The following is a 27939-nucleotide window of genomic DNA, read 5'->3' on the forward strand; positions in this document are numbered from 1 at the left end:
GTTGGAACACAGTGACCGTGATGAGAGGGCAGGGCGATGCTGGAGGTGTGGGGACTGCGTCTATCTGCCCTAATCCAAGCTGGGAGAAGTCAGGCTAGAGTCCGGGCTGCTTGGCCCTGGAGGCGACTTGAGCTGGGACGGGGGTGAGGGCTCCTGGGGGGCTACCTAGGACACTGCATCTTTTGTGCCTTCTCCCTGCAGCCAACACCCCCACACACTGCTGCTGTGACTCTAAGGCCCTTTGTCTCTCACTGCTTAGTCACCCCCTTTGTCCTCATCTCAGATGGGGGGTTGGAAAGGGGCAGTAAGAGTCCTCTGGTGATAGCTCCTCTTGCCCCTGCCCCTTCTGGTCTCCTGTCCTTTGTCTGACTCCCGCAGCCCCAACCCCCTCCAGAGTTAGGACCAGGGTCAGGGCACGTGGTGGGGAAGAGGTAGGTCTGGCAGTGGTGGGCACCAGGGCAGGTATTCATGACCTGAGCAGGAAGGGAGGGGGAAAGGAAGCATTCTGGCGGATATGATCTGGGAGACAGGAGGTGACAAGGCAGAGAGTGGGTAGAGGAATGGGGGTAGGGGCAGGTGATGTGCCTCTGGGAAAGGAAAGGGACCGCTGACTGCATTCTCTTTCCTGGGGATATCCTGGGGAAAGGAGTGGCCATAGCATTGAGTGGGCAGAAATTGCCCCTACTTCTGTACCCTTTACTTCCTTATCTCGAGAGTCCACCCCCAAGACCTCTTTGCTGAGTTCTCTCCCGTCCAGAACCAAACCAAGGGAATCATTTGGCTGCCTTGTCCCACCACTACCTCTTCCTCCCCAGGCACTCTCCCCACCTCAGGCGCTGGGTTCCCGTTTCTCAGTACGCTAATTTCCCTCTGTACACAGTGCATCCTCCACCTTCTCCGTGTCCCCTGGGGAATGAGAAATAAAAAATTACTAGATATTCCAGGAGCGACTGTGTTCTCAGGGCAAGGTGGGGCCAAAAGAGGGAGCCAGGTGGGGATTCCCTAGGATGGATTGACTTTGGGTGCATCTGGGTTTCTAGGAGAGCAAGTCTTTCTGTGCTGGGGGCTGGCTGACTTGAGGCTGGGGGAGGGTTTGGGGCAGTTGGGAGTGGGTAGGAACAGGGCCAAGAGCCTGGGGGAAGCTACTGGGAGCTGGGCCAGGGAAATGGGGAGTCAGGAAGTGGGGAGGGGGAGCCCTGGGGGGAATGGAGGCGGATTGGCTGTTCTGGGCTTTGGAGGGGGTGGGTAGTGGTAACTCAGGAACAGGGAGCCTGAAGGAGAGGAGTGTTAAAGAAGAGGAGGTGCCACCCTGGATCCTCCTTCTATAAAGGAAAAGTCATTAACCCCTCCTGCCTTCTCCGCTGCCTGCTCCATGTGCCCATTCTAAGCAGACCCATCCTACCTTTGGGCAGTAAGCTCCCTGATCACTGTCTCCTCACCTGCCTACCCTGTATCTCTGCAGCCTCTTCTCTCTCCCACTGCTTGGTCCCATCCTGAGCCAAGTCCAGCCACCTCCTTTCTTTGTTCTGCCCTCTTGGTGCTTCCTTACCTGTTCCCCACGGTCTTTCCCTGACAGTTCACTCAGTTGCCTCAGCTCTGGAAACCAGCCTCTAGGGGCAGAGGGCAGCACGAGGAAGCCCTGAGAAAAGGGAGGCCATGCCAGATTAGAGAATGGGAGCGAGAATTCTCCCGGGACCATGGCCTTTCTGTGCGTGTTGACCAGGCCCTTTCCCTGACTTCCTACCCCTCCTGGGGCTCTGTCCCACCAAAAAGGGAGAGAGACAGCTGAGAGCCGACTGTGGGGTTTGGGGAAAGGCTATGTCATCAGCTGGCCCAGTGCCTGTGATCCATCCGGCTGCTAGAGATTCCCCTCCCCTGGGCAAGTCCCATTTTTTTTTTTAAAGGAAAACAAAAACTAGGATTTTTGGGAAGCAATGAGACACCCATCTGAGTCCTACCAACAGAGCTCCTGTCTGAATGGCTTATAGCTCAGCCAATCGCAGAAGCTCGGGATGCTTAAAAGAGCTGGCGCGGAGAGAGGCTGGGAAGAACCCACAGGGAGACCCACAGACACATAGACACGGGCGAGAGAGGAGGAGAGAGACAGAGACAAAGGCACAGCGGAAGGAGCCAGAGACAGGGCAGGCACAGAGGCAAAGCCAGACAGTCTGAGGGAGCCCAGAAGGAGAGGCCCGAGAAGCTGCAGAAGACACGGGCAGGGAGAGACAAAGACCCGGGAGAGGAGGGGGTGTGAGAGGAGAGTTTGGAGGAGCCAGGCCACTAGGCGCCTCTCCTAAGCCTAAGGGCCAAGTTTTCTCCATCTCCTCTGAAGGTCCCCAGCCCCTCTGAAAACTCTGCCTCTGCCCCTGGCACAAGTCCGAGCCCCCAGGCTGCAGAGAGGAGCTTTCCAAAGCCAGGGCGGGGAGAACTCGGTGCCCAGACGGCCTCACTCCCTCCCAGCTGTAGCGCCGGTGCCATGTCCCGGACGGACCGGCATCCCAGGAGGGGCTTGGCAGGGTGCTGGCCGGGGGGAGTCCAACCCCGCCTGCTGCTCCCCGCCGTGCCCATCTCCGGGCTGGTGGGGCAGCTGCTGCTGCTGCTGCCGCTGGTCTCCCTCCTGCCCTCAGCCCGGCCGGCCAGCCCCCTCCCCCGGGAGGAGGAGATCGTGTTTCCAGAGAAGCTCAATGGCAGCGTCCTGCCTGGTTTGGGCGCCCCTGCCAGGCTTCTGTGCCGCTTGTCAGCCTTTGGGGAGACGCTGCTGCTAGAGCTGGAGCAGGACCCCGGCGTGCGGGTCGAGGGGCTGACGGTGCAGTACCTGGGCCAAGCCCCTGAGCTGCTGGGAGGGGCCGAGCCAGGCACCTACCTCACCGGCACCGTCAACGGAGATCCGGAGTCGGTAGCATCTCTGCACTGGGACGGGGGAGCCCTGTTAGGGGTGCTGCAGTATCGGGGGACCGAGCTCCACATCCAGCCCCTGGAGGGAGGCACCCTTAACTCTGCCGGGGGGCCTGGGGCTCACATCCTCCGCCGGAAGAGTCCTGCCAGCGGCCAGGGCCCCATGTGCAACGTCAAGGCTCCTCCCGGGAATCCCAGCCCCAGCCCTCGAAGAGCCAAGGTAGGCAGCCCCGGAGTCTGTGTCCTGCAGCGTCCTCCCGCCATGTCTGTCCCACTGACCCCCATTCACCCTCTCTCCACCCACTTCCCCTGCTGGCCATTCTGCTTCTTCCCTGCCTTCTGTCTTCCTCTCCTCTTTCCGCTAGTCTCCTTTCTCGGGAAGGCTCTGGTTTCTCCCTGCCCCAGCCCTTCCCCTGGCCAGGCTGCTGACCCCGAGGAGGGTTCCCAGACGTGGGTCGGAGACTCTGTGCTGGGAAAGAGCACCCCTCTGCCCACCCCAGCCCTGCTTGGCCACGGCGTTCTCCTGGCACCATCTCCTGCCAGAAAGCTTTCCCGACAGCCCCCTGGGCCTTGACTCTTTTCTGTGCCCCAAATTTGATTTTCACCCCCACTGCCGGCTAAAGGAGTGAGGTTTAAAGCCCAAGGGATTGACCTCTGGCTTCTGGTGCTGCCTTCAAAATAGTTCTGGCAAACTGCAAAGTAGGGCAAAAGTGGACGCGGAGGAAAGGCATCCCATACCTCCTCTGGTCAGTCCCCTTCCCACACTGTGGACTGACTGCAAGGCTGCCTGACACTCCATCCTTTCCTCCCTCCCACTCCCGGCCTCCCCCTTCTTCCCTCCTTCCCTCTCTCGCTTTAATCCAGACCAGCCGCTCTCCCTCCACACCCGCCACGCTGAGATCTGGCCCTGGCCCTAGCCGCTGACTGAATTGTTCCTCCAACCACACAGGGCCGACACGTTGCAGCCCGGCCCTCCAGCTCCAGTCCTGCAGGCCCCAGCGCACTCGGCCTGGGGGACCCCAAAGCCCCTCCCAGAGGCAATCCCAGCTGCTTTTCACCTCGGGGCTCAGCAGCCCTGGGACGTGGCATCCCCTTCCCCTCCCCTTCTCAGCACCAACAGCTGATTTCTTCGAGTTACCACAAAAGCCCTGGAACTTGGGGTTGGGGGAGGGCCCAACCAAGACCCGTCAGGAATCCGCGGTGTATGTGCGGCCCAGCTGGCTCTGCTGAGTTCCAGACCCAGGAAGTAAGGGAGGGGAAAAGGAGCCAGGGGCCTGGGAGGCTCTCTCAGGACGCTCCCCTCCTTTTTCCAATCCAGCGCTTTGCCTCGCTGAGTAGATTTGTGGAGACTCTGGTCGTGGCAGATGACAAGATGGCAGCATTTCACGGGGCAGGGCTGAAGCGCTACCTGCTGACAGTTATGGCCGCCGCAGCCAAGGCCTTCAAGCACCCGAGCATCCGCAACCCCGTCAGCTTGGTGGTGACTCGGCTCGTGATTCTCGGGCCGGGCGAGGAAGGGCCCCAAGTGGGACCCAGTGCCGCCCAGACCCTGCGCAGCTTCTGCACCTGGCAGCGAGGACTCAACACCCCTGAGGACTCGGACCCAGACCACTTTGACACGGCCATTCTGTTCACCCGGCAGGTGAGGCCCCCATCAGCCCCGTAGGCCCCGCGCCGCGGAGCTCCAAGAAGCACCACGGGTACACTGTGCTGGAAATGGTGCCCCTGGAGGTGTTCCACAGGGCACCTGGCCCCAGCCACACTGCCAACGCCATCTGGGCCCTGACGGCGCTGGCTCCTTAAGGCCCAGGTCCCCACGAGGCTAGATCTCATCCCAGCGGACCCTGGAGTCTCGGCTCCTCATGCATCTTCTGTGATCCCTCTTCACAGGACCTGTGTGGGGTCTCTACTTGTGACACTCTGGGCATGGCCGATGTGGGCACTGTGTGTGACCCGGCTCGGAGCTGTGCTATTGTGGAGGATGATGGGCTCCAGTCGGCTTTCACGGCTGCTCATGAACTGGGTAAGTTGGGAGTGGGGCTGTGGGGCAACCGGGATGCATGAGAGCTCTCGGGTTGGGCGAAGGGGACAGTGAGCTCACTAGAAGGCAGATAGGGGGTCACAAAGTGGTGCTTCTTCCTCCCCAGGCCTAGGTCCAGGGCCATTATCTTTCTCTGCTGTGGGCATAGACGTTTAGATTTTTCTATTAAATGAGATAGTGTGTGGAAACTTACTGTGAACTCTGCGTGTGTGCGTGTGTGTGTGTGTGTGTTTGGGGAGGGCACAATATTGAAAGAGATGTTATTCGTAAGAGTCAGTGATGGAATGGGTGGGTTCAGGGTTAGGAATGTTGGCTACAAGGAAGAGAGGGTTGGGAGGTGCCCTGAGTGTGTTTGGGGGGAAGGGGAGACAGAGCAGTGGGGGCTCCATATTGAGGAGCCCTAGAGCTCCAGAAGGAAATTGGGGACAGTGTGGGATAGGGAATGGATCTGACCATCCACAGCTGCAACCAGGTTATTATGGGCTTGAAGCCCCCTGAGGGCACAGAGATGGGACCCTGGGACCCTAACAGGGCCTCCGCTCTCACAGGACACGTCTTCAACATGCTCCATGACAACTCAAAGCCATGTGTTGGTCTGAATGGGCCTGGGAGCACCTCCCGCCACGTCATGGCTCCTGTGATGGCTCACGTGGACCCCGAGGAGCCCTGGTCCCCCTGCAGTGCTCGCTTCATCACTGACTTCCTGGACAATGGCTACGGTAAGCAGATGGCACCGCCCTGTCCCTGTGCGGCGCTCTGTTACCCTCCCCGCGCCCCCCCCCCCCCGGGCTGTACTCTCTCTTCTGCTGCATTCTGCATGGGCCAACCTGAGTGCCTCAAATGAGTTTCCTCTGCAGTGTGGGATGGGGTGAGAAACGCTTCTGTCTTTGTGTGGTTCCCACTTCCTCTAGCAGAAATAGCACAGCCAAGGGAGGCAAGTTTTGGTGCAGTAGAATGAGATCTGACCTTTTAAGGGTCAGAACTGTTCACACGAGAACGGGCTGGCTGTGAAGGGAGTGACTGCCTGTCACCGGAGGTATGCAAGCCTGGCGGGGTGGCCACTTCTGGGCAGGGATGCTGAGACAAAGCAGGCTCAAGAGGTCTGTAGTCGGTGAGAACAGGTAGGAAGACTTAGCGCTTCGGGTTCTTAGCCTGATTCTGTTCTTTAGACACGTGTAGATGTGTGACTGTGAGTTTCTTCACGTCCGTGTGGCCGATCTGTAAAGCAGGCATGAAATGGTAACCACCTCGCAGGTGTTTGCCATGGTTAAATGAGACAGGCTGGTCAGGCATTTAGCCAACGCTCATCACGTAATAAGCACCCAATAAATTGTATCTGCTACTTAAAGCTTTTTCCAGCCCCAGGATTTGGATTCCAGGATCCCATCAGGCCCCGGGGAGTCGAGACTCTCAGCTAGCAGTCTAGACTCTTCCTCGGCCCATGGCTGACTTCGTATCCCTACCTCCTCCCCAGGGCACTGTCTCTTAGACCAGCCAGCGGCGCCCCTGCCTCTGCCCGTGACTTTCCCTGGCAAGGACTATGACGCTGATCGCCAGTGTCAGCTGACCTTCGGGCCCCACTCGCGCCACTGTCCACAGCTGCCGCCGCCCTGTGCCGCCCTCTGGTGCTCCGGCCACCTCAATGGCCACGCCATGTGCCAGACCAAGCATTCCCCCTGGGCCGATGGCACCCCCTGCGGGCCGGCGCAGGCCTGCATGGGGGGCCGCTGCCTCCATGTGGACCAGCTTCAGGACTTCAACGTGAGATCCCGGGGCAGGGGAGGAGCGGAGGGCCTGGAGGAGAGGGGCCGGCCCTGGGCCCAGCAGAGAGTGTCTAAATGCCACCCTTCCGTTCTGTGTTTCTGCAGATCCCACAGGCGGGAGGCTGGGGCCCCTGGGGGTCATGGGGCGACTGCTCCCGGAGCTGCGGGGGCGGCGTCCAGTTCTCTTCCCGGGACTGCACGCGGCCGGTCCCCCGGAACGGTGGCAAGTACTGTGAAGGCCGCCGCACCCGCTTCCGTTCCTGCAACACCCAGGCCTGCCCAAGTGGCTCAGGTGAGGAGTGGGAGGGACAGAAGCCATTAGGAGGGGGTGGTAGGGCAGGAACCGTCTCGTCCCTGGAGCGGGGCCGGGGCGGGGGGGGCAGGGAGAGCTGTCCCTGCTGTTGAGGGGAGTAACTTCACCCTTTGGGAAGCTTCTCTGGCAATCTGGCTGTCTAGAGCTCTGAGGGGCTTAGGTGGAGGGGCTCACATGGGGTGTCGTGAGGAAAGAGGACTCTGACTGGCCCTTTCCCCCTACAGCATTGACCTTCCGTGAGGAGCAATGTGCTGCTTACAACCACCGCACTGACCTCTTCAAGAGCTTCCCGGGGCCCATGGACTGGGTCCCTCGCTACGCGGGTGTGGCCCCCCGGGACCAGTGCAAGCTCACCTGCCAGGCCCGGGCCCTGGGCTACTACTATGTGCTGGAGCCGCGGGTGAGGGCCAGATGCCCCCGGGCACCGTCTGTCCTCCCTCTCTCTCCTGAAGCCCCCTGCTCTCTGACGGCAAAGATCCTCCAAAGTAGCACCGTTGCTGGCCCTCCCGCAGCCCTGCCAGGCCCGCCCGGGGTCCACTCACACTTCTCTGTCCGCGGGTATTTGGAAAACAAGCCCCAGGTTCTGGATCAGTTGCCAGTCAGGCTGCTGCAGCCCGTCCCATTTGCCTTGGGTTCTTTATCTTTCTCTTCCCATCTCCCGGTTCCCATCTCTCTATTGCGTAAGAACGGACGTGGCCTTTTGGGCAAGTCTTTGACCCCTTTCTGTGGGCTCCTCTGTCACTTACAGGGGTGGCCTCATTGGGCTCATGGGAGGCCGCGCCTCACTGGACAGGCCTCTTGGAGACAGTGGCGTCCCTGCACTCCCTCTCTGGGATAGGGCGGGTCGTCCAAGGCAGAAGGAAGAACAAGCCCTCGAAGAATTTTCGGCCCTCCCCTGGGGAGCATTCTTACACGTCGGCCGCCCTCTAGCGTCCGTCTGGGTCGCTACCATCAAGGTTCGGGGCTGGTGTTGAGACTCAGACCTGCCGTTTCCATCTTGGCTCCTCCGCTTGCCAGCCGTCTAATCTTGGGGAGAGTCTCTTCATCTTTCTAAACCACAGTGTTCCATCTCTAGAAACCTCAAAGAGTGGCTGTGAGATTTATATTCTAGCTCATAAAGCACTTAGCACAGTGCCTGATTCAGAGTGAATGTTCTGAACACGGTGGCTTTTACAATTACTATTGTCGTTAGGATTATTACCCCTTCACACGGCTGGGGCTCACTCCACACCTAGTCTTCATCCCCTCCCCCCCAGCCTTTATGACGTCCCCTCCCTGGTGGGATATGGGTCTGGTCTGGCTCACCAGCCCCTCCTGACTTAGGAAGAACCCTGGCATCGCTCCCTCTCTTGGCAGGTGGTAGATGGGACTCCGTGTTCCCCGGACAGCTCCTCAGTCTGTGTCCAGGGCCGCTGCATCCACGCTGGCTGTGATCGTGTTATCGGCTCCAAGAAGAAGTTTGACAAGTGCATGGTGTGCGGTGGGGATGGTTCTAGCTGCAGGAAACAGTCTGGCTCCTTCAGAAAATTCAGGTTCATTCTCTATTGATTTCCTCCTCCCTGGCCCTGGGGGTACAGAGGTGACCTTGACACTGTGTCTCCTGTCAAAGAGCTTACAGTCTAGTGGGGGAGACAGATGAGTAACGAGGTCCAGCACAGTGTTCCACCTGTTCAACAGGTTTCAGCCTCGGGCTGCTGTAGGGCCCTGGTGGGCATCAGGGAGGGCTTCCGGGGCGGGGGGCGGGGGAGGACTTGCTCCTGGAGGGAGAGTAGGAATTGGACCGGCACCAGCCAAAGAGGTGGGCTCAGAAGGGCACCTCAGTAAGGGGTCGAGAGGGGAGAGGGAGGAGGGTGCATGTAGCTCAGATCTAGGCTGGACACCTCACATAGGTTTGGGGAGACAACTCTCTGCACACAGAAACTCACACATACAGTTGTACAAACACAGCTCAGAAGGGCCGAGGGCATTCAGGAAGATGCTGAGCTCCCCATCTTCTCCTTCCGCTCAGGTACGGATACAACAACGTGGTCACTATCCCCGCGGGGGCCACGCATATCCTGGTCCGGCAGCAGGGGGGCCCTGGTGTCCGGAGCCTCTACCTGGCCCTGAAGCTTCCAGATGGCTCCCACGCCCTCAACGGTGAATACACACTGATGCCCTCGCCCACGGATGTGGTGCTGCCCGGGGCGGTCAGTCTCCGCTACAGCGGGGCTACTGCAGCCTCCGAGACACTGTCGGGCCACGGGCCACTGGCCCAGCCCTTAACGCTGCAGGTCCTGGTAGCCGGCAACCCCCAGAACGCTCGCCTGCGATACAGCTTCTTCGTGCCCCAGCCAGCCCCGTCCACACCGCGTCCCCCTCCCCAGGACTGGCTGCACCGCAAGGCACAGATTCTGGAGATCCTCCGGCGGCGCCCCTGGGCGGGCAGGAAATAACCTCATCATCCCCGCTGCCCTTTCCGGGCACCGGGGCCTCGGACTGAGTTGGCAGAAAGAGGGGGCTTCTGCGGCTGCCTCATGCGGACACATGGACACGCGGACACACGGACACAGTGGGGAGGGGCTGAGACGATGAGGCCTGCCCTCCTCCCCGCCCCGATGTGCAGGCTGGCCCTGCCCTGGTTTCCTGCCCTGGACGGCAGGGACGGGTGGTGGATGGAAGGGGCTGGGAGACCGTCCCCATCCACACTGCCCCCTCTGCCCTGCTGGTCACGGGAGGGAGGGGGGAGCAGTTGTATTTATTTAGTATTTATTCACTTTTATTTAGCAGCAGGGAAGGGGATGAGGGCTAGGGTCCTGGGGAAACTGACTTCCATCCCTCATAACCCTCACCCTGGCTAGGAAATCCAGGGTGGTGGTGATAGGCATAACTGGTGTGTGTGTGTGTGTGTGTGTGTGTGTGTGTGTGTGTGTTCATGTATGAGGTACATCCTGCCCTTGCTTTCCTCTCCCTGAATTCTATTTTCTGGGGAAGGAAGAGTCAAGGGTAGGATAGGCCTTCAGGGAGTAAGGGATTATCATATTTTTAAAATATATATTGACTTCTGCTATTTATGTGCGCTCCTTTCGGACTCAGACAGAGGTGGGTTGGACCCTGGCTCCGCATCTCTGAACATGAGTTTCCTCGTTTGCCAATAACAATACCTCCCTTGGAAATGTCGTGAGGCCTAAATAATGTAAATAAAGAACCGCATAACGCCTGGCCCTGGGTCAGCGCCCAGCACGTTAGCACTAGGCCCGCCTTGCTGCCCTCTCCGCTGCCCCTGGGGTCTGCAGCGCCCCTGAAGGTGGAAAGCTCCCGCCAGTGGTGCCTGCCCTGGCCCCTGAGCCCAGTTCCTCTGGTTGGCAGAACGCTGTCCTGGACTCTGAGGGATGATCAGAGAAAGGACAATTGCGTCCCTGATCGCCGGAGACCTCCAGTCAATGGAGATGTCATAAATACTCGGCTCCAAGCACAACCGATCAGAACAAGAAGGCGCAAAGAGAACAGGAACGGCTATGTCCACGCCAACAGGCCCTTAGTAATGAGAGCTCTAGGGGGGCCCTGGGGCGTAGTCCTCGGGGGGGAGAGAGCGCTGGAGAGGGGAGCCCGTGGGTCTGAGTCTGAGCTGCTTCTTAGCTGCGGTGTTGGGTAAGTCACTGACGCTGAGCCTGAGGTGGCTCACATGTGTAAGGGGATAACGATGCCTGTCCCCACCGGCTTGTTCTGGGAACAAACGATACAGTATTTTCAAAATAGTAAAGGCTGAACCGTGTGAGAGGTTATCCTATGACTACTGAGTGATTGGGACGGGGGCCCCCAGAATCAACCAGTGTGGATCCAGCAGACTTCTCTGCCGATGTGAGGTTAGAGCGGGATTTAATGAAGAGGAGCGGGACCTGGGTGGGTGGGGGGCCGTCCAGGGGGCGAGAAGAGTGGCGCGGAGGCCGGTCTCGGGTGACGGGCAGCCAGGCATTGGCTGGAGGTAGCACACTTGACGGGCAGCAGGGCACGAGACACAGCTCTGCTTTTCCTTCTGAGCAGGCGAGGTCGCTTGGCAATCCTGTGTGTGTCGTGAAGGACACGGGGTTGGGAAAGGGCGGCAGGTGGATCCCGCGAGAACGGCAGGCAGTCGTGGGACTGCTGGGGACTGGGGAAGGGACTGAATACGGAGGTGAGGGACGATCCGTGGGTAAAGAAGCCCCTGGGGTGGGGGTGGAAGAGGGGAGGATGGGGGAGCTAGAGCCGCTTCACTCACCTCCAAAGATTCTTGGGGCATGGAGCTGGGGCCGGGGCTTGAGGCAGGCCATGGAGGTTGCGGTGGTTGTGTGCGCTGTGCTCGCTGGGGTCAGGCTCTGCTCGCCGAGGTCTGTACCAGGCGGTGCCTCACACAGCGCCCCGTACTTTCCGCCGACCGGCTCGGCAGCGACAGGAACAGGGCCGGTCCCTTCTCTCCCTCCTGCGTGCCTGACCCCCCCACCGCTTGGCGCCGGGCTTCCCCTCCTGCGCTCCTACCAGCCAGCCTGGAGGAGGTGTAACCGGGAGTCTGAGACGAGGTCTTCAACTGTCTCACCTAGTTAGCAAAGCTGGAGCCCCAATAGCGTGTTTACAGATCTCAGTACCATGAGCTCATGGCGCAATAAGCCCAGCTCCGCGCTGAGTACCTGCACAGTACAGACAAACAATGCGCGGCTGAAGGAGCTCGCTGCGGGGGGGCGGGGGGGGGCGTGCTGTGCCCCCACGAAGAGAAACAAGGGGGTGGCACAAAGAACTGCATGGCGCGGCCGAGCCCGAGCCCAGACTTGATGGCCACGAGGGTTAAGGAGGGTGAGTCGCAGCTGGGCCGAGGAACAGGTCATCCTGATGGCCTGCTCACCTTCCCAACACACTCCTGGGAATTCCCGCCTTGTAAACCACTTTCGTGTGTATTATCTTATCCGGAAGCTCTTCACTCACTGAGTAGGGTTCTGATTGGCATAAAGAAGTTTTTCCCAGAAACGGATTGAGCTTAGTGGCCACGTCAGTGATTGGGTGGGCGTGTGGAGGCATACCGTGAGAGAGGAGGACGGAGAGAGCTAGCTCCCCAAAGGGAAGTGACGGGCATCACAGCCCTCCCTCCCAGGCGAGGCCCGGGCCCTTTCTGGAATGCTCTCCCCCCTCCCACCCTTCCCATACCCGGGCTGTAGACTCTGCCTAATATCCTGAACTCAAGGGTCCAACAAGTTCTTGCTAGGGATGCGGGGAATTCATACCTCCCTGCAAGAGCTACGATGAGCTTTCTCTCCCCAGTCTGCCTACTCATTGCCTTCATGGGCCTGTGCTGGGGTGTGGGTGTGTATTCAGGAGAAAACAGGAATAACAGGAAGGAAGCAGGCACGGAGACAGTTCAAGTATCTGGTCTTAGAGGGGAAAAGAGGGAACAATGATGAGCTGAAGAGAGACCAGTCAGGGAGTGCCGGGGCAGCGAGTTCCCTGTCCCTGGGGAAGTTCAAGCAGAGTTTGGACAACCATTTTATGGGATGGTAAGTGGTGTGCGTGTGTGTGTGTGCGCGTGCGTGTGTGTGTGTGTGTGTGTTTGGGGTTGGGGAAGTTGAACAATAACTCTGAGCCGAGCCGATTTCTTTAAGCTCTTTCTGCCCCTCAGATTCTCTGCCTCTGTGGTTAGAGCAGAGGAAATCTGGGCATTTGTCCAACCTCTATTTTTGTGGTGCGGGTGGGAAAGCCAGGTTTCAGGATGAGCTACTCGTGCACACCTCTACTCCATCCCTAGCCCCACTTCTTTAATCTCTACATAGTATCACAGTATTGTGTCTTCTGAAATACCAGGTTGACAGTAAGTGACAAATGCCAGCATCTCATTGGTCAGGGCTTGTGGGGGAAGAAGGGGGAAGAAAGTGGAATTCGATGTATTAATATTTTATTGGCTAAGAGAATGCTTCTGAACCAATTGAATATTTTCCCCATTGACTGTTGCTAGAAGGGAAGCCAAAATCATTGGCAACAAGACTTAAGCAGCTGACAGCTAAGGGAAACCACAAGTTCTAAAAATGCTCAGAGAAAGGTTGAGGGGAACAGGGTTGGGGGGGGCTGGGGGGCTGAGAGCAACAATACTGAATAATTTCCCCAGAAAGGACCTTATATAGGGACAGGTCCAGAGTACTAAGTAGCATTAGGAAGGAAAAGGAGGGGAGGAAGTACATTTAAGGCATCCCTCACAGTCTTTGGGAAACCAGCAAGAGGACTTAACCAATACACAAGCACACAAGCACACAAACAGTGACACACTTGGACATACACCTGTCCAACTTCACGAAGACACACCAGCACATTCTCTTGATAAGGTAATAAGCATTGAGAAGCTGAAAATATGAGAATTTGGGCCTGAAAATGGGTCAGAGGAAAATATATTAATTGGCCTAGTTTCCCAAGGAGAATTGACTATTTACCGCATTTGTTTGTTCAATAAATAAAGCCATTGGGTTATACACTGTAATCAAATCATGCTCTCACAGCATCGGGAAAGGACACAGATTTTTGGAGTCAGACTCAATCTAAGCTTTGCTACTTACATGTAATGATGTGATCTTAAATTACTTGATCTCTGGGAGCCATGGTTTCTTTATCTGCAAAATGGGTATTACTACCACCTGCCTTATGGAGAGGTTGTCAGAACTTGAGAATATAATGGCGTACATGCTTGGCCCCATGTCTGGCTTCTAGTAAGTGTCAGTACATGCTGACTCTCTTCGCCTCAGATCTCTTCCTTTGCCAGCCCCCCTTCCCACTCCTGCATTAGCATCAGAAAATAATTCTACCAAGGAACTGTCTAGGTCAGATCTAAGATAGGTTATTTTGTCGAATTTGTGCTAAAAGGTCTTGGTTATGTTCAGGGGATGATAAAAGGGAAGACGTGGTCCCTGTCCTCAGAGTTCACAGTCTGGTGGCTGAGACCAAAATGCCAGACCAGTGTGACAGATGTCATGAGAGATGAGGGGAGCCTAGCACAGAACATGGCGTCACAGGAGGATTCTTGGAGGAGGTATCTGCCTCCCCTTCTAGAAATAGGCTGTAAGACTGCAGGGCCCCTAAGGAGAGTAGGATGGCGATGGAGGAGGAAAGAATTTCTGCTTGCTAAGTCAGCTCCAGGGTTCTTCTCTGTTATGCAAAACCAAAGAGACCCTAAAGTGAACAGACTCTAAGCTGGAGGATAATATTGTAAGGAGCCAAGTAAGTTTGGAAGGGAGAGTTTTGGGGAGAAGCTACCATCTCAATGGACAATGTTGAATGGGGGAGAGGATTTTAAAGACACTGGGCAATGCATTAAATGTGCTCCCGCTCCATGCTCTCCTCCCCCCACCTCCGATGTTTCCTTGAGAAACCAGAGATTTAAATCATTCTGAAGCAGTTTTGAGTAGTAGACTGGGTTTCTTCTATTGCATTGCGTGTCATGACTGGGCCATTAGGAGCCCCAGAATTTATTCAGAACATATAAAGACAGGATATTGTGGTAAAAAACAGCACATTAGAATTTAAGCTTTCAGAGATGTAGCAGTTCTGGGTGATGACTAAGTCCAAAGAGTGGCCAGGGTGAGATGGAGTGGAGGTGCGAGTTCTTGAAAACAGGAAACTTATAAGTGAATGCAGGACAATTGTAGCACATGGCAGGCAGAGAGCTGGGATAGAAGATGAAGGTAAGGGGGCGTCAGGGTGCTAAGTCAGTTAAACGTCTGACTCTTGATTTTGGCTCAGATCATGATCTCAGGGTCATGGGATCCAGGCCTGAGTCAGGCTCCATGTTCCTGCTTGGAATTCTCTCCCTCTCCCTCTGCCCACCCCCCAAAAAACTCTCAATAAATAAATAAATGAATAAAATCTTAAAAAAGAAAAAAGAAGATGGTCAGTTTTACAGAACTGAACACCATAGAGGAACAGAGGTCCTCGGGGAGAACCACATTTCCATTTTCTTTTCTTTTTTTTTTTTAAGATTTATTTATTTATTTTAGAGAGAGAGAGTGGAGAGAGGCGCAGAGGGAGAGGGAGAGGAAGAGAATCTCTAGCAGTCTCCCCGCTGAGTGCAGAGCCAGACACGTGGGGCTCGATCCCACCACCCGGAGATCATGATCTGAGCCAAAATTCACAGTCAGACTCTGAACCGACTGAGCCACCTATGTGCCCTTCCATTTTCCATATGTTTGTCTTTTCTACTACCCAGTGAGCTCCTTAAAATATCAGAGCTTTTACTTGGCTCCTACTTTGTGCTCAAATTCAGATATACTGAAGACCTAACTTCCGCCATCACTGTCCCATAGTTCTAATTATCACAAACCTCCTTTAGATGGGGTTCATTTTACAGATGAAACGCAGAAAGTGTATTGTTCAACATCACACAGCCAGTGGGGTTCAGAGCCAATCATACTGAAACCCAGTATTGTCTCATTTTGAACCCCCACAGGTATCTCGAACTCATTAAGTCCAAAGTTTAACTTGTCATCTCTACTGTTTCACCCATATGTGCCTCTTCTAAGTTTTGTTTCTTACTGAAAGGAGTCGCCATCCACCCAGTGGCCCGCATTAGGAATCGAGGAGTCCTCTGACTCCCTGAATAGGCACATCCACGCAATCACCAAGCCCTATTGGCCTTGTAAAGTCCTCAAAGACAACCTCTTCCCTCTATTCCCACTGATTTTGCCTTTTTTTTTTTTTAAAGATTTTATTAATTTATTTGACAGAGAGAGCTCAAGCAGAGGGAGAGGGAGAAGCAGGCTCCCCGCTGAGCAGGAAGCCCCATGGGGGCTTGATCCCAGGACCCCGGGATCATGACCTGAGCAGAAAGCAGAAGCTTAACCAACTGAGCCACCTAGGCGCCCACCGCCCCCACTGATATTGCCTTATTTTGCGTGAGCCTCACCTCACTCCTGGATTTCTGCAGTGACCTCCGAAATGGTGTTCCTGCATCCAGTCTTGACCACTCCAGTGAATGCTCTGTGTTTCCACCAGAGAGAACTTCCTAAAGTTCTGACAGTAGCACTCTCCGTTTAGAGCACTTTCCCGCCTTCCTCTTCCCCCAGGATAAAATCCATTCTTTTTAAGCGTTTATGGAGTCTTTTACTACCTGGCACCTGTTCACCTCTTCTGACTCCTAGCTCACCATGCCCTTCACCTGATTGGCTAGCCTTACTGATCCATTTTTAATTTCCCGAACTCCCTCCTTTCTTCTCATTTTTAGACTTTTGCACTTATGGTTTCCTGTGTCCAGAACTCTAGACAGCTATTAAAATACAATGTTCTGGGGAGCCAGGGTGGCTCAGTCATTTAAGCGTCTGCCTTAGGCTCACAGTCATGAGATCAGGGTCCTGGGATCCCTGCCCAGCAAGGGTCCGCTTCTCCCTCTCCTTCTGCCCCTCTCCCTGCTCATGCTCTCTCTGTCTCAAATAAATAAATACAATCTTAAAAATATATAAAACACAATGTTCAGAAAAAGGTAAAATTATGACTCTCCCGCTGCTGAAGAGAATTATTCTGACACTTGCTCAAAAGGTAAGGAAGACTTTTTTTCAGGACTATTGGGATAAGTGTGAAGACTATCCCAACCGGAGAGAGGTGGAACTTGACTCTGAATACAATCAGGACGAGGGGATATGTATAGGGTCAGTGGATGATTACATCAGGGATGAGGAGATTCTGGTTAACCTGACTTAGCAGAATTCTTGCTCAAAGTGGCCAGTGGTCCAAGGATGAGGTTTATTTGAAAAGAAGCCTCAGAGGAGCCTGTCTAAAGTTTGGCCAAGGACAGAGTTATTGTCAATACCCAAATAAAAATGAACATGTGTTACAGATTTTATTTAACTCACGTGGGAACTGAGAGATGTGTGTTCTAAAGAAAAGATTCACAGCAGCTGTACTCTCCATTTCGAAGGGAAAAAAACACTTTATTGATATTATAAAAATCTAAAAGAAACCGAAGAAAAGGAAAATCTAAAAGAAACCGAAGAAAAGGAAAATCTGCGCATAGATGAAGGCAATCTAATCGGGTACTTACAACATCCAACCTCATCAGCGGGTAGGGAAGCCCCCATGGAGTCAGCCAAGCTGGAATGCCGATGGAGAGAGGCCTCTCCAGCTGAGACTTCCAACTGACCATCCCTATAAGGGCTGTACTTGTAGGGCAAATGATGGGGTCTGAAGTTCAACATTTGTTTGCCTATGTGCAGCTTGGAGCCAGCTGCATTCCTATGTTATCATGTCTTTACATACTCAAGGAGCCTGGGCTAGGTGTGTTTGCCTCCCCTCCTGGATTCCATTCTGGGGAGCCAGCCCAGCCTGGAGATGGTGGGCTGTAGGCAAATTTTATAGCTCTTGGCGCCCAGACCAGAAGGGCCAGTTCTGACCTGGAGGCCAGTTAATGTCAATTAACCAGCCTCCTTGGGTCACTTATGTCTCACAAACAACATTCTTTAGCTTGCCTGCCAGTGTGCGGGTGGGGTGGTGGGTTATGCAGGACAAATCACAGAAACCTCCGTCCATTCAATGCAATGTAATACCTAGTTTAAAAGAAATCTAAAGAACACACATTTACAGATCAGGAACACAAAAATGAATATGAACATGGAGGCAAAAACTGTTGTTTTTTGTTTTTTACAATGTAGGGAGTAGGGGGCTCACTGAACCTCAGTCCTCACAGAATTTGCATGTGGATCAGTTACCTACACAGAGTTGTAAAATAGCTCCCTCGGAAACAGAATCTCATAGGGCAGATGGATGTGCTATAGATGAGTCCTTCCGGTTCCCCATTAACCATCACTTCTGGGAAGTCTTTCCCAAGTTTCTACGTCTGAATGAGTTGCAGTTTCTGGGCAATCATATTTACCGCACTGTATTGTTTATATCCCTCCCTTTTGGAGGCACACACTGTGAGTTATTCTAAGTTTCCTGGGTGTGAACATCTGCTTCTAAGAAACACAACATGCTAAGAGGGTAGTGAAAGCCACGAGATAAACATATTGCGTACTAATGGAGCGTCCATTTTACTCTAATATCTGGGAAAACACAATTTTACATTAAAGCAGACGCCGCCCTTCCCTCCTCACTCAATGTTTCCTTGTTTTATTAACTAATCGTTTCTATTTCAAGGCCTGCGGGACACCACGGGGATACAAAAATGCGCCAGAGCAGTCGCAACGATGTACCCTGAGCAAGAAACAATTCTGATACTAAGTGGCATTAAGTTGCGGGGGCACCACGGACACTCCGGGAAGCGGCTGGCCCGCGGTGACAGGTCTCGGGACGCGCCAGAAACTGTCGCACTGGCCTCTGGGCCAAGCTCGGCCCTGCAAGAAAGTCCTGATTTGAGCTGCTATCCTCCCAGTCTGAGGGGTGGGAAATGGCATCCGGTCAGGAGTGGAACCAGAGGGGAGAGGCCCCCGACGACTCCCCAAGCAGTCCAGCCGCGCTGGGCTGCGCTCGGGCCTCGGTCCCACCCCCCCCCGCGCCCCGCCCACCCGCCCGCCCGGGCGGCTCCACCCAGGCCCCGCCCCGTGACGCGAGGCCCCGCCCCGTGACGCGAGGCCCCGCCCAGCGGCGCCCGCTTCCAAGATGGCGGTGACGATGCCTGCCAGGCTGTCGGGGTGGCGGTGACGACGGGAAGCAGAAGAGCAGGTACGTGGGCTGGGGATGATGGGGTGAGAGGCCCGGGAGAAAGGTTCGGGCGACTAGGAGGATGAGAAGTTTCGGGTAAAGGCTGGAGACCAGCTTGAGCAGGGAGGGGGTCCCAGGTGGAAATATGGACAGAGGCCGGTGGGCTCACATTGCAAATGCAAGAGGAGGTTGGGGTGGGAGGTTGGGGTGCTCCGAAAGAACTGGGCTGTGACCCTCCGCAGAGCGCTGACCACGCCCCTTAGGTGAGCCAGCCCAGATACCCCCGACGGGCTCTGCCCAGCCCTCCCACTCCCCATCTCACTTTTAGCGGTAACCCTCCTCCCTACCCCCGCTAGGACTGGGATAGGGTAGAAAAGGTAGACGACGCCACCCCCATCCTACTCCCCGCCGCGCTCCGGGGCTGTTTGCTTGCAGCTCCCAGGTGGTCACGCTCCCTGCACCTGCGGGGCTAGCGCCCAGGCACGTGAAGAACGGAAAGGAACCTGTTTCCTACTCCGCCCTGGGTTCTCCTGAGGCCACTCCACAATCCTGTCGTGACTGCCTCACCCCTTGGCGAAAATAATGTCTCCATTAGCAACCCCGTCCCCACTCCCCAAACAGGTCGGTCCTGTCGGGGTGGGGTATGGTTAAGTACAGGTACACCTGACACTCCAGGGCAGCTGGGGCACAGGCCAGGGACCTAGCATCTCTGGGTCCTCCCCTTTTCCCTCCCAGGCCACTTTCCCTCACTTCTACTGCTGGGAAACCAGTTCCACCCTGATCTTGATCTCTGCCCCTCTGGGTGAGTGGTTATCCTTGACCACTTCTGTTCCAGCTGGTCCCAGGATCGCTGTTGGAGTGCTGGATGGAGCCTTTCTCTGTCCTCTGTGACATTTCCAATTTTAGATAATGCCTCACATCTCTGCCCCCCCGGGACCCCCTGAAGTCCCCATGATCCCGAAGAAGACAGCTTGAACCTAGGTGAGTCCACCCCTCTCTAAAATTGGGAGGGAGGTTCTCCAGAGACTCCTTTGAAAAGGACCTGAATGATGTAAGCATCCTTGGGGGTGGGGACTGAGAGTAATTGGCCTGAGTGGTTTGGAGAGGAGGTGGAGGAGAGTGAAACTTAGGCTGGAAATGGCAAGTGGTAGGGCTGCTGGTGGTTACATTCTGTTTCTTTTCGGTGCATGACTGTACACCTGTGTGCTCCCTTCTGTGACCTTTGCTCTTTGCGTCTTTTCCTCTTAACTCTTGGCACCACCTTGGTTCGTAACTGATGATCTCTCTGCTGGCTTGCTCTTCGCCTGCCTGCCCCCAGAACTCTCCTCTCTCCCTCCTCAGACCTGAGCCCAGGATGTTGCGGAGGCTGCTGGAGCGGCCCTGCACACTGGCCCTGCTTGTGGGCTCCCAGCTGGCTGTCATGATGTACCTGTCACTGGGGGGCTTCCGAAGCCTCAGTGCCCTATTTGGCCGAGAGCAGGGGCCGACATTTGACTATTCTCATCCCCATGATGTCTACAGTAACCTCAGTCACCTACCTGGGGCCCCTGTTGCCCCAGGGGGCCCTCCAGCTCCTCAAGGTCTGCCCTACTGTCCAGAACGGTCTCCTCTTTTAGGTGAGTGCAGAAAGGAGGAGGAGGTAAAGGGAAGGCCAGGGTGTGGGGACAGGGCTAGGGCGGCAGGCGTGAGATTTAGGACCTGGGGTTAATGTAACCAAAGGTGGGCAGAGGTTGAGATCAGCAGGCTCTGGATTTGGAATTTCTGGATTGGACTCCTGGGTTGAGCCACAACCTTTCATTGCCTGGCCGTTCATGTTCTCTTGCTGCCTTGGGCCGGCGATTACTTCCTTTGTAGATGAGCCCCGGGTTGGTTAGTTAGTTAGCTTGAGGTCCTTCTGTGTTCTCCATCTTCTAACCTAGTGAGGCAGGAGTTATGGAACCCTAAAATAAGGTAGGCTAAGTAAAGAGCCTGCACCTTTCAGACTTTGCAAAGCTGTCCCAATGATGGGAAGCTCAAGGTGTGTAGATTTCTGTGTAAGCCCTTGGGGGAGCAGAGTCCGAGAACCAGACTGCCGGGGCCAGCGGTGTTCCCAGGCCCTGCAGGTCCTTCTTTTCTCGTCGCCCCTCTAATCCCTGACCTCGCCATTCCCTCCCAACAGTGGGTCCCGTGTCCGTGTCCTTTAGCCCAGTGCCGTCACTGGCAGAGATTGTGGAGAGGAATCCCCGGGTGGAACCGGGGGGCCGGTACCGCCCCGCCGGGTGTGAGCCCCGCTCCCGCACAGCCGTCATTGTGCCCCACCGGGCCCGGGAGCACCACCTTCGCCTGCTGCTCTACCACTTGCACCCCTTCCTGCAGCGTCAGCAGCTTGCGTACGGCATCTATGTCATCCACCAGGTACTCCCAGCCTCCTCCACTCGGACTTTCTGGTAGGAAGCCTCGAGGAAGTGCCGCACAGCTCTCCGACTGTGGGTCCCTGGAATAATTTTAAGAGGGTCAGACTGTTGAATGTGGAGAAGCACCTAGCCCTGCTCTGCCAGCTTGTTAGCCCCCTAGTCCTCCTTACTCTGTTCAGGGTATTCCGACTGCCCTGTACTCTCCATGATTTTTCCTTGGTTGAATTGGGAATGGCACAAATTTGGAATTGGACAGATTTGGACTAAAACCAGTCCTGCCATTTGTCCCATATGTGACCTTGAACAAGATTCTTAACCCCCTAAAATGAAGCAAAGAATGAAAACTAATAGACACCTGTTTTCCATGGCTGTTGGTTGTCAGGATTAAATGCTAAACAGTAGCATGTAAGTAATCGGGCACATACTGATGCTCAAAAACGATTTGTTGGATGAAAAAATGAAAGTTTGGCTTTCTCTTCATTCTCCTTGCCCCACTCCCCCCGCTTTGATTCTCCTCCTTTCACTTTTGTCCTTCTGCCCCCTCTTCTCCACGCTACTACCTACAGATGTGGTCTGGTTCTTCTCCATTACTTTCCAGGCTGGAAATGGAACATTTAACAGGGCCAAGCTGTTAAACGTTGGGGTGCGGGAGGCCCTGCGTGACGAGGAGTGGGACTGCCTGTTCTTGCACGACGTGGACCTTCTGCCTGAGAACGACCACAATTTGTATGTGTGTGACCCCCGGGGACCCCGGCATGTTGCTGTTGCCATGAACAAGTTCGGATACAGGTAGAGGGCATGAGAGGGTGCTGGGAAGTAGGGACACCCACCATCCATTGGAAGAAGAAGAGCCAAGGGGATTGTGGGGTAGGGATGTCTCCCCAAAAGACTCGTGGAACCCACGGATCTTTCTCTCCCTAGCCTCCCGTACCCCCAGTACTTTGGAGGAGTCTCGGCGCTCACTCCTGACCAGTACCTGAAGATGAATGGCTTCCCCAATGAATACTGGGGCTGGGGTGGTGAGGATGACGACATTGCTACCAGGTCAGACTTCCTGCCACCACTCCCCACCCCCACCTTGGCCTGGATCCCTGTCCTCCGAGACCACCCCTGGTTCTAACCCTTTAACACCGGCTTTAGCTCCCTGGTCCTGCACTGTGCCCATTCCTCTCCCTTAGCTTTTCCCATCTACCCAGGTCAGGCTTTTCGTGCTGTTCCCCATTCTGTCACCCTTCAGTCTCCTAGATCTGGTGAGTTCTGTTTCTGGGAGAGAAGGGAAGATCAATAGGCTGTAGGATCATGGGATTCCAGAGCTGGAAAGGGGCCTAGACATACTTCAGTCCTGCCTTCTGCTAACGTTGCATCCAGACCACTTCCTATGGGGCTGTGGAGGAGGGGCTCTGCTCCATATCGCCCAGAATCGCTTTCTGGTTTTAAGTCTGTGTCATTGGCATGATGCCAGCTCATTTTTAGCATGTGAAACATTTTGACCTTCAGCCTTAGCTGACCCAATTTCCTATCTGTGGTGTGAAAATTTGGGCTTGCTATGCTGGACCCATTGCTTCCCCTCCCCCTCGTGTCCTCCAGATGACCTCTCTGAGTTCTTGTCCTCTCTATGTGTGTAAAGGATCCAGCAATTTCTAAATGTACGTGTTCCTTCAGTACTTTCCCAGGCCATCTTCGGCTCTTGCTTCTGTGTGTCAGAGGTGGGGTCCTGATTACTTGGTTCCATTCTTTTCCTAACACTAATGGTTGGGGGGGGTGCAGGGTGAGGGAGTCAAGGCCGCTTAGCCACTGTTCTAAGTAGGAATTGCTGAGCTTGGGGCTGCAACTCCTGGGCTTGTCCTGTCCTTTTGAGCAAATGCCAGGGCAGTTCCTGGGAGCCACTTAGAAAACAAAGATGGGAGGTGCGGACCTACCTGCCCATTGTTAAAAGGCCAAAGGGTGCCCGGACTTGGCTGCGTCCAGCCCTTACATTCCCTCGTGCCGTTTCCTTCGCTCTGTTTGACTTTCTCTCTTCCAGTATGTGGCACTTTTTTTGCCTAACTAATACTAGTCGTTGTGTACAGAAACATATGTTGCTTCCTTGCTGGCCGTAGCTCTCCCTGTTGACCGGTCAGCAGCTTTCCTCCACTTGGGGTCCTCCAAGGTGCCCTCCCTTTTCCCGCAGGGTGCGTCTGGCTGGGATGAAGATCTCTCGCCCCCCCACATCGGTGGGGCACTACAAGATGGTGAAGCATCGAGGCGATAAGGGCAATGAGGAAAACCCCCACAGGTAGGGAGGACTGCCTGGGAACCGCTATGCCTCCGTAGGGCTCTGCACCCCCAGGGAAAGTACTGCATCCTAATGTTCCCTAGGTTCCTGGCTGTTTCTTTCTGGGCCTTAGTTCTCCAACCTCTGACCCTCAGATTTGACCTCCTGGTCCGTACTCAGAATTCCTGGACGCAAGATGGGATGAACTCACTGACATACCGACTGCTGGCTCGAGAGCTGGGCCCTCTCTATACCAACATCACAGCAGACATTGGAACTGACCCTCGGGGTCCCCGGACTCCCTCTGGTCCCCGTTACCCACCTGGTTCCTCCCAGGCCTTCCGTCAAGAGATGCTGCAGCGCCGGCCCCCAGCCAGGCCCGGCCCTCTGCCTGCTGGCAACCACACAGCCCCCCGTGGTTCACACTGACTCCTCCTTCCTGCCCTCCTCAATCATGAGACTGAATCAGAGGGGTTGTACTCTCCCCACCCTCAGCTCCTCACTGGTCTTAGAGGGATGTGGGGGGACTGAACTCCAGGGCTGCGCTGGAGGCGAGGGCCTCTCCTCACTGCTGGACTGGAGCTGGGCTCCTTCAGTCCTGGGGGTCCCTCTTTCTAGGGTCACCTGCTAGGGCTTATGACTGTGAATCCTTGATGTCATGATTTTATGTGATGACTCCTCAGAGTCCCTGGCCCCTGGGGTAAGAGCAGGGCTGGACCCCAAGTCCTTCCTCTTCCGTGGAGAGAAGAGTGATCTGGCTTTTCCTGGGACCTCTGTGAATATTTATTCTATTTATGGTTCCGAGGAAGTACGTTTGGTGAAGGAAGCCCCTCCCTGGGTACTTTCTGCCAGTGCTGGAGTCACTTCCTCTTCTGGACCTGGCTCAGGGGGCTGGGATTTTGATATATTTTCTAATAAAGGACTTTGTCTTGCCTCTGCTCCTGCTTGCTGCATCCCAGGCACCTTGTGCCTACCTTTGCGACCCGCTCCTCCACCGCCAACCCCCCCCCAGCCGCCACCATATGCCTGGAGGTGACGGAACAACCAGACCCAGCCAAGCTCCAGCAACTTGTATTTTCGTGGGTAAAGCAGAGCAAGGAGGAGGTGAGAGCTGGGGATCAGCCGTTAGGCTCCGAGCCCAGGACCCGGGCTGCTGCCTGGCGTCCACTCTCTATACAGTCATTGACAGCAACCCCCTCATAGGAGGCTCCGGCCAGAGTCAAGGGCAGCCTCCGAGAAGCCAGGAACTGGGTCGCTGCCTCTGGAAGGAGAAGATGAAGGGACTGTTACTGCTGGGGGTCTGGTTTCCTTGCCCTCCTCACACAGCCGCTTTCCCAACTCACCCAGTTTTTGCCAGTGGCCTAGCGTATACTGGGGGATGCAGTTCTGGGGAGAGAAGAGGGGATGCGGGGAAATTCTGGTTGGTGACGGCCAAGCCCGAGTAGACGGCAACAGGTACACCGGTCCCTGCCTCCAGTGGGAGCCAAGCGGTGCATCCTCAACTCACCTTGTGTAAGTGGACCAAGCAGTGAGTTGGTGGCTCCTTCAGCCCTAACTGGGTGGCAGCCGCTTGCTGCGCCTGCTGTCGGAACAGCTCCTGAGGTAAGACAGAGCCCCTGGCTTCCAGCGTATGTAACCAGGATCCTCCCAGCATCACCTAGGGAGAGAACGTGGCACTGACCAGCCTGGCCTGACCTAGTGGGCACAGAGGGAGCCTCTGGAAACCCCCACTAAGCAAAGCTGCTGCTTCTCACCGTCACTCGGAGGCCAGGGGGGCTCCCATCCTGCTCAGGAAAAGCAACGGAGTCATACACGATTCCCAGGACGCCCGGGTCTTCTGAAGATGGCACCAAGTGTCCAAATCCCTGGAGGCAGCAAGAGCCCGGGTCGGGAACGAGGGTTCCGGCTGGGCCCGTGGCTCTCGTTCATCTGTGCCCACGCCCACCTGCACAGGCAGACGAGCTCCTCGGTACTGGAGGTTCACCACAGCCACGGACACAGCATGGATGGCGCTCAGGGCGCGGGCCAGAGGTGCGGCCTGGGCGGGGAGCAGCCCGCTGAGCACTGGGGGACAACAGCCAGGGGCCTGCTTCAGGAGGCGTTCACAGCGTGCTCCCGCTGGCCCAGGAAGCTACACTTGGCCTCACTCTGGCTGGGGACAGGGAGGGCGGCTACCCCAGTACCTGAAGCTGGAACAGCGCTAATCACATGGTCTGCCTCCAGACTGCTGTCCCCCAGAGACACCTGACAGGACGAAAACATGTGAGAACAGAGGTAATGGGAATTTTGCCTCCAATTCCCAGGCACCGAACTGGCAGGAGACACTGAGTGCTGCCCCAGGATGAAGAGACCCCCCCTTGCAGTCGGCACGGAGCCCACCCCCGCCATCACTCCAGGCAGTGGGCCGGACGGAAGCCAGTGTGGCCACTCGGAGATGTGCAGTGGGGCTGGGCTGTCCCTTCCCCTATCTAAGCCACTCACAAACACCACCTCTGTCCAGAGTTGGATCCAACAGGTCTTGGAGGAACGTCTACAAATAAGGCCTAAGACCCTTGGATAGCCCGTGTTTAAATAACATCTAGGGCAGGAAAACAACGAGTAACTAGTCCTGCCAACCCTGGCCATTCAGGCAAAGATGGAAACTCGAACACACATGTTACACACCAGGGGGCTCTCCTACCTTCCAGCGCCCTTCTGCCTGGAGGCTGAGGCCACAGACAGGCTGCCCTCTGAGAACATGAACCCCCCTACTAGTCAGGTGGGTGTTAAGGGCCTGGGGCAACGTCTCCAGCCCTCCACGCAGTGACCATTGGCTCCAGCGCTCGGCTCGGGCCCGGCGAATGAGTGCTGAGTCGGGCTGTGGGCCCCGGCCTGCACGAGGGGAGGCAAAGAAGGATCATTGAAACAGCGTCCCTGACCTCCAGTCCCTTACTCCGGCGGTCCTTAATATCTGCATCCCTTGAACCAGCCCCCCCACTCACCTGCCCCCAGCAGCAGCCCCAGTAAAACGGAACGATGGGTTTGCTCAGCTTGGAAGAGACTGGGAAAGCAGGACCTGATGCTGAGCTCCCGGCTGTCGCCTGCAAACACTCCTCGGCAGAGACTGTCCATGGCTAGAGACGCCACCTTAAGGGAGACTGGGAGTGAGAGGCCAAGGAAGAAGCTGCACAGACTACTTTCCAGTGCCGCTGCATTGCAGGGATCAGAGGTGGGGTAGGGTTTGGGGTGGGGAGCAGTCCCCCTATAACAAAAGAATGGGAAGGAAGTGGAGGCATTCAGTCTCAACGCTGAGTTTTGGGGACTACTGGGTGTGAAGAGAGGGAGAGGATGTTCCCAAATGATACAGAAGAGCCCCTAGGTGGAAGGTTTGAGTAGGGGGCTCTGCTGCTGGTTAGGAGGAGAGGGATTTGGGGGCCTCTGGGCCGTGTTACCTCAGGTCCAAGGCGACGCTGGGCAAAACTGTGCACAGTCTCATCAGGGTCTTTGCCCCTGGGCGCAGTCAACTCCTTCAGCCCAGCCCAAAACAGAGGTTTGGAGAAGGGAGGCGAAGGGCGGAATAGCCCCCTGCACTGAGGAAGGCATAGTCATTTCTGTTCATCTGGCTCCTCTTGCTGGGAGGGCGGACAGACTGGGAGATGGGGAAATGGAAGGGGTGACAGGATGCGGGCAAGGTAGAAAGACGGGCGGTAAGGAGGTGACAGCGTTACCTGAGGCCAGAGGGCAGCGCATGCAGGGCACCACCTACATACAGGAACCTGTTCTGGGCAGCTGGGTGGTCTCCCCGGACAGGCAACACTTCTGAGTCCAAGCCAAGCTCAGAAACCTGCTCTCCAAACATCCTCAAGAAGAGGAGAAACTAAGGAAAGGACTGGCCCACCAATACTTCCTCCCAAGTCTGTCCTCTAGTGAAGGCCCCTCCGCAAGCCCTCCTGGGCATTCCATAATCCCCTCACCAGGAGCAGGGTCCGGGCTCCCAGGGCTCCCGCCGGCCGAATTCCTCGAGGTCCAAGTTCAAAGATAGCATCACCTGGCCCTCGGACCGAGCGGATCCAGCCTCCCAGACGCTCACTGCCCTCCACCAGGACCACCTGGGGACAGGAGCGAGACACGCTGCACGGCCTACAGCCTCGGGGTAAAGGGTCCGCAGGGGAAGACGGTGGCGCGCTCCCTTTAGCCGGATACGGGAGGAGAGTATTAAAGGAGGCTCCCTCTGGCATGATGGGGCACTCACCTTGGGGGGACAGGGGGCCCGGCTCAGGTGGTAACTGGCGGCCAAGCCGCTGATGCCACCACCCAGCACGATCACGGTCCGGCCCATTGGGAAGCCTAGGGGAGAGGGGCGATCGGACAGGCTGACCGGGGAGCACCCTGCTCTGCAGAAGCCCCCCGCAGGTTCCACGTTCCACCCCCGGCCACGCACTGCTTCGGGGGAAACTGCGGCAGAGCCGGCGGACGAGGTGGGGCCAGTGAGGTCCCCGCCCAGGGCCCAGGACTCACCCGCGAGAGGACTGAGGGAACCGGAGGGAGAGGTCTCGGGGCCCCCCGGCCGGCGCTCGGCGGGGAGGCGGATAAGGGCCCCGCCCACGCTATCTGCCCGCGCAGGGCTCCGGGAGCCGCGGGGCGCCCCACCGCTCCGTTCGCCCCCTTCGGGCCCTCCGACTCCTGTC

General features: G+C 56.2%; 3 protein-coding genes across 11 annotated transcripts; 2 read left to right on the forward strand and 1 right to left on the reverse strand.

Annotated features, from left to right (window-relative positions):
• Window positions 1-1288: 1288 nt before the first annotated feature.
• ADAMTS4 (ADAM metallopeptidase with thrombospondin type 1 motif 4) lies at window positions 1289-10213 on the forward strand. Its single transcript, XM_036101431.2, has 9 exons — window positions 1289-3115; window positions 4214-4537; window positions 4786-4918; window positions 5485-5655; window positions 6411-6697; window positions 6805-6991; window positions 7237-7412; window positions 8369-8544; window positions 9021-10213. Exons 1-9 carry the CDS (start codon window positions 2477-2479, stop codon window positions 9445-9447), a joined length of 2520 nt encoding a protein of 839 aa, XP_035957324.2. The 5' UTR covers window positions 1289-2476; the 3' UTR covers window positions 9448-10213.
• Window positions 10214-18518: 8305 nt separating this feature from the next.
• B4GALT3 (beta-1,4-galactosyltransferase 3) lies at window positions 18519-24210 on the forward strand. 5 transcript variants are annotated; one of them, XM_036101451.2, is made up of 8 exons: window positions 18519-18646; window positions 19532-19606; window positions 19944-20241; window positions 20784-21019; window positions 21617-21807; window positions 21940-22062; window positions 23189-23293; window positions 23428-24210. In XM_036101451.2, exons 3-8 carry the CDS (start codon window positions 19980-19982, stop codon window positions 23699-23701), a joined length of 1191 nt encoding a protein of 396 aa, XP_035957344.1. In that variant the 5' UTR covers window positions 18519-18646; window positions 19532-19606; window positions 19944-19979; the 3' UTR covers window positions 23702-24210. The 5 variants fall into 5 exon arrangements, with proteins under 5 accessions (XP_035957344.1, XP_035957341.1, XP_035957338.1 ...); XM_036101448.2 differs by having other exon boundaries at window positions 19967-20241; XM_036101445.2 differs by having other exon boundaries at window positions 18530-18646; window positions 19461-19606.
• Window positions 24211-24327: 117 nt separating this feature from the next.
• On the reverse strand, window positions 24328-27937 carry PPOX (protoporphyrinogen oxidase). Of its 5 annotated transcripts, XM_036101435.2 has the most exons (13): window positions 27770-27937; window positions 27504-27598; window positions 27226-27360; window positions 26980-27095; window positions 26704-26836; window positions 26254-26398; window positions 25953-26143; window positions 25456-25516; window positions 25218-25336; window positions 25027-25137; window positions 24780-24929; window positions 24616-24658; window positions 24328-24533 (listed from the first exon to the last, which is right to left on the reverse strand). In XM_036101435.2, exons 2-13 carry the CDS (start codon window positions 27588-27590, stop codon window positions 24391-24393), a joined length of 1434 nt encoding a protein of 477 aa, XP_035957328.1. In that variant the 5' UTR covers window positions 27591-27598; window positions 27770-27937; the 3' UTR covers window positions 24328-24390. The 5 variants fall into 5 exon arrangements, with proteins under 5 accessions (XP_035957328.1, XP_077934562.1, XP_077934563.1 ...); XM_078078436.1 differs by lacking the exon at window positions 27504-27598 and having other exon boundaries at window positions 27770-27936; XM_078078437.1 differs by lacking the exon at window positions 27504-27598 and having other exon boundaries at window positions 27226-27440; window positions 27770-27936.
• Between the last annotated feature and the right edge of the window lie 2 nt (window positions 27938-27939).

Source organism: Halichoerus grypus, chromosome 7 (genome assembly GCF_964656455.1).
Source record: "Halichoerus grypus chromosome 7, mHalGry1.hap1.1, whole genome shotgun sequence".
Classification (NCBI taxonomy): Eukaryota; Metazoa; Chordata; class Mammalia; order Carnivora; family Phocidae; genus Halichoerus; species Halichoerus grypus.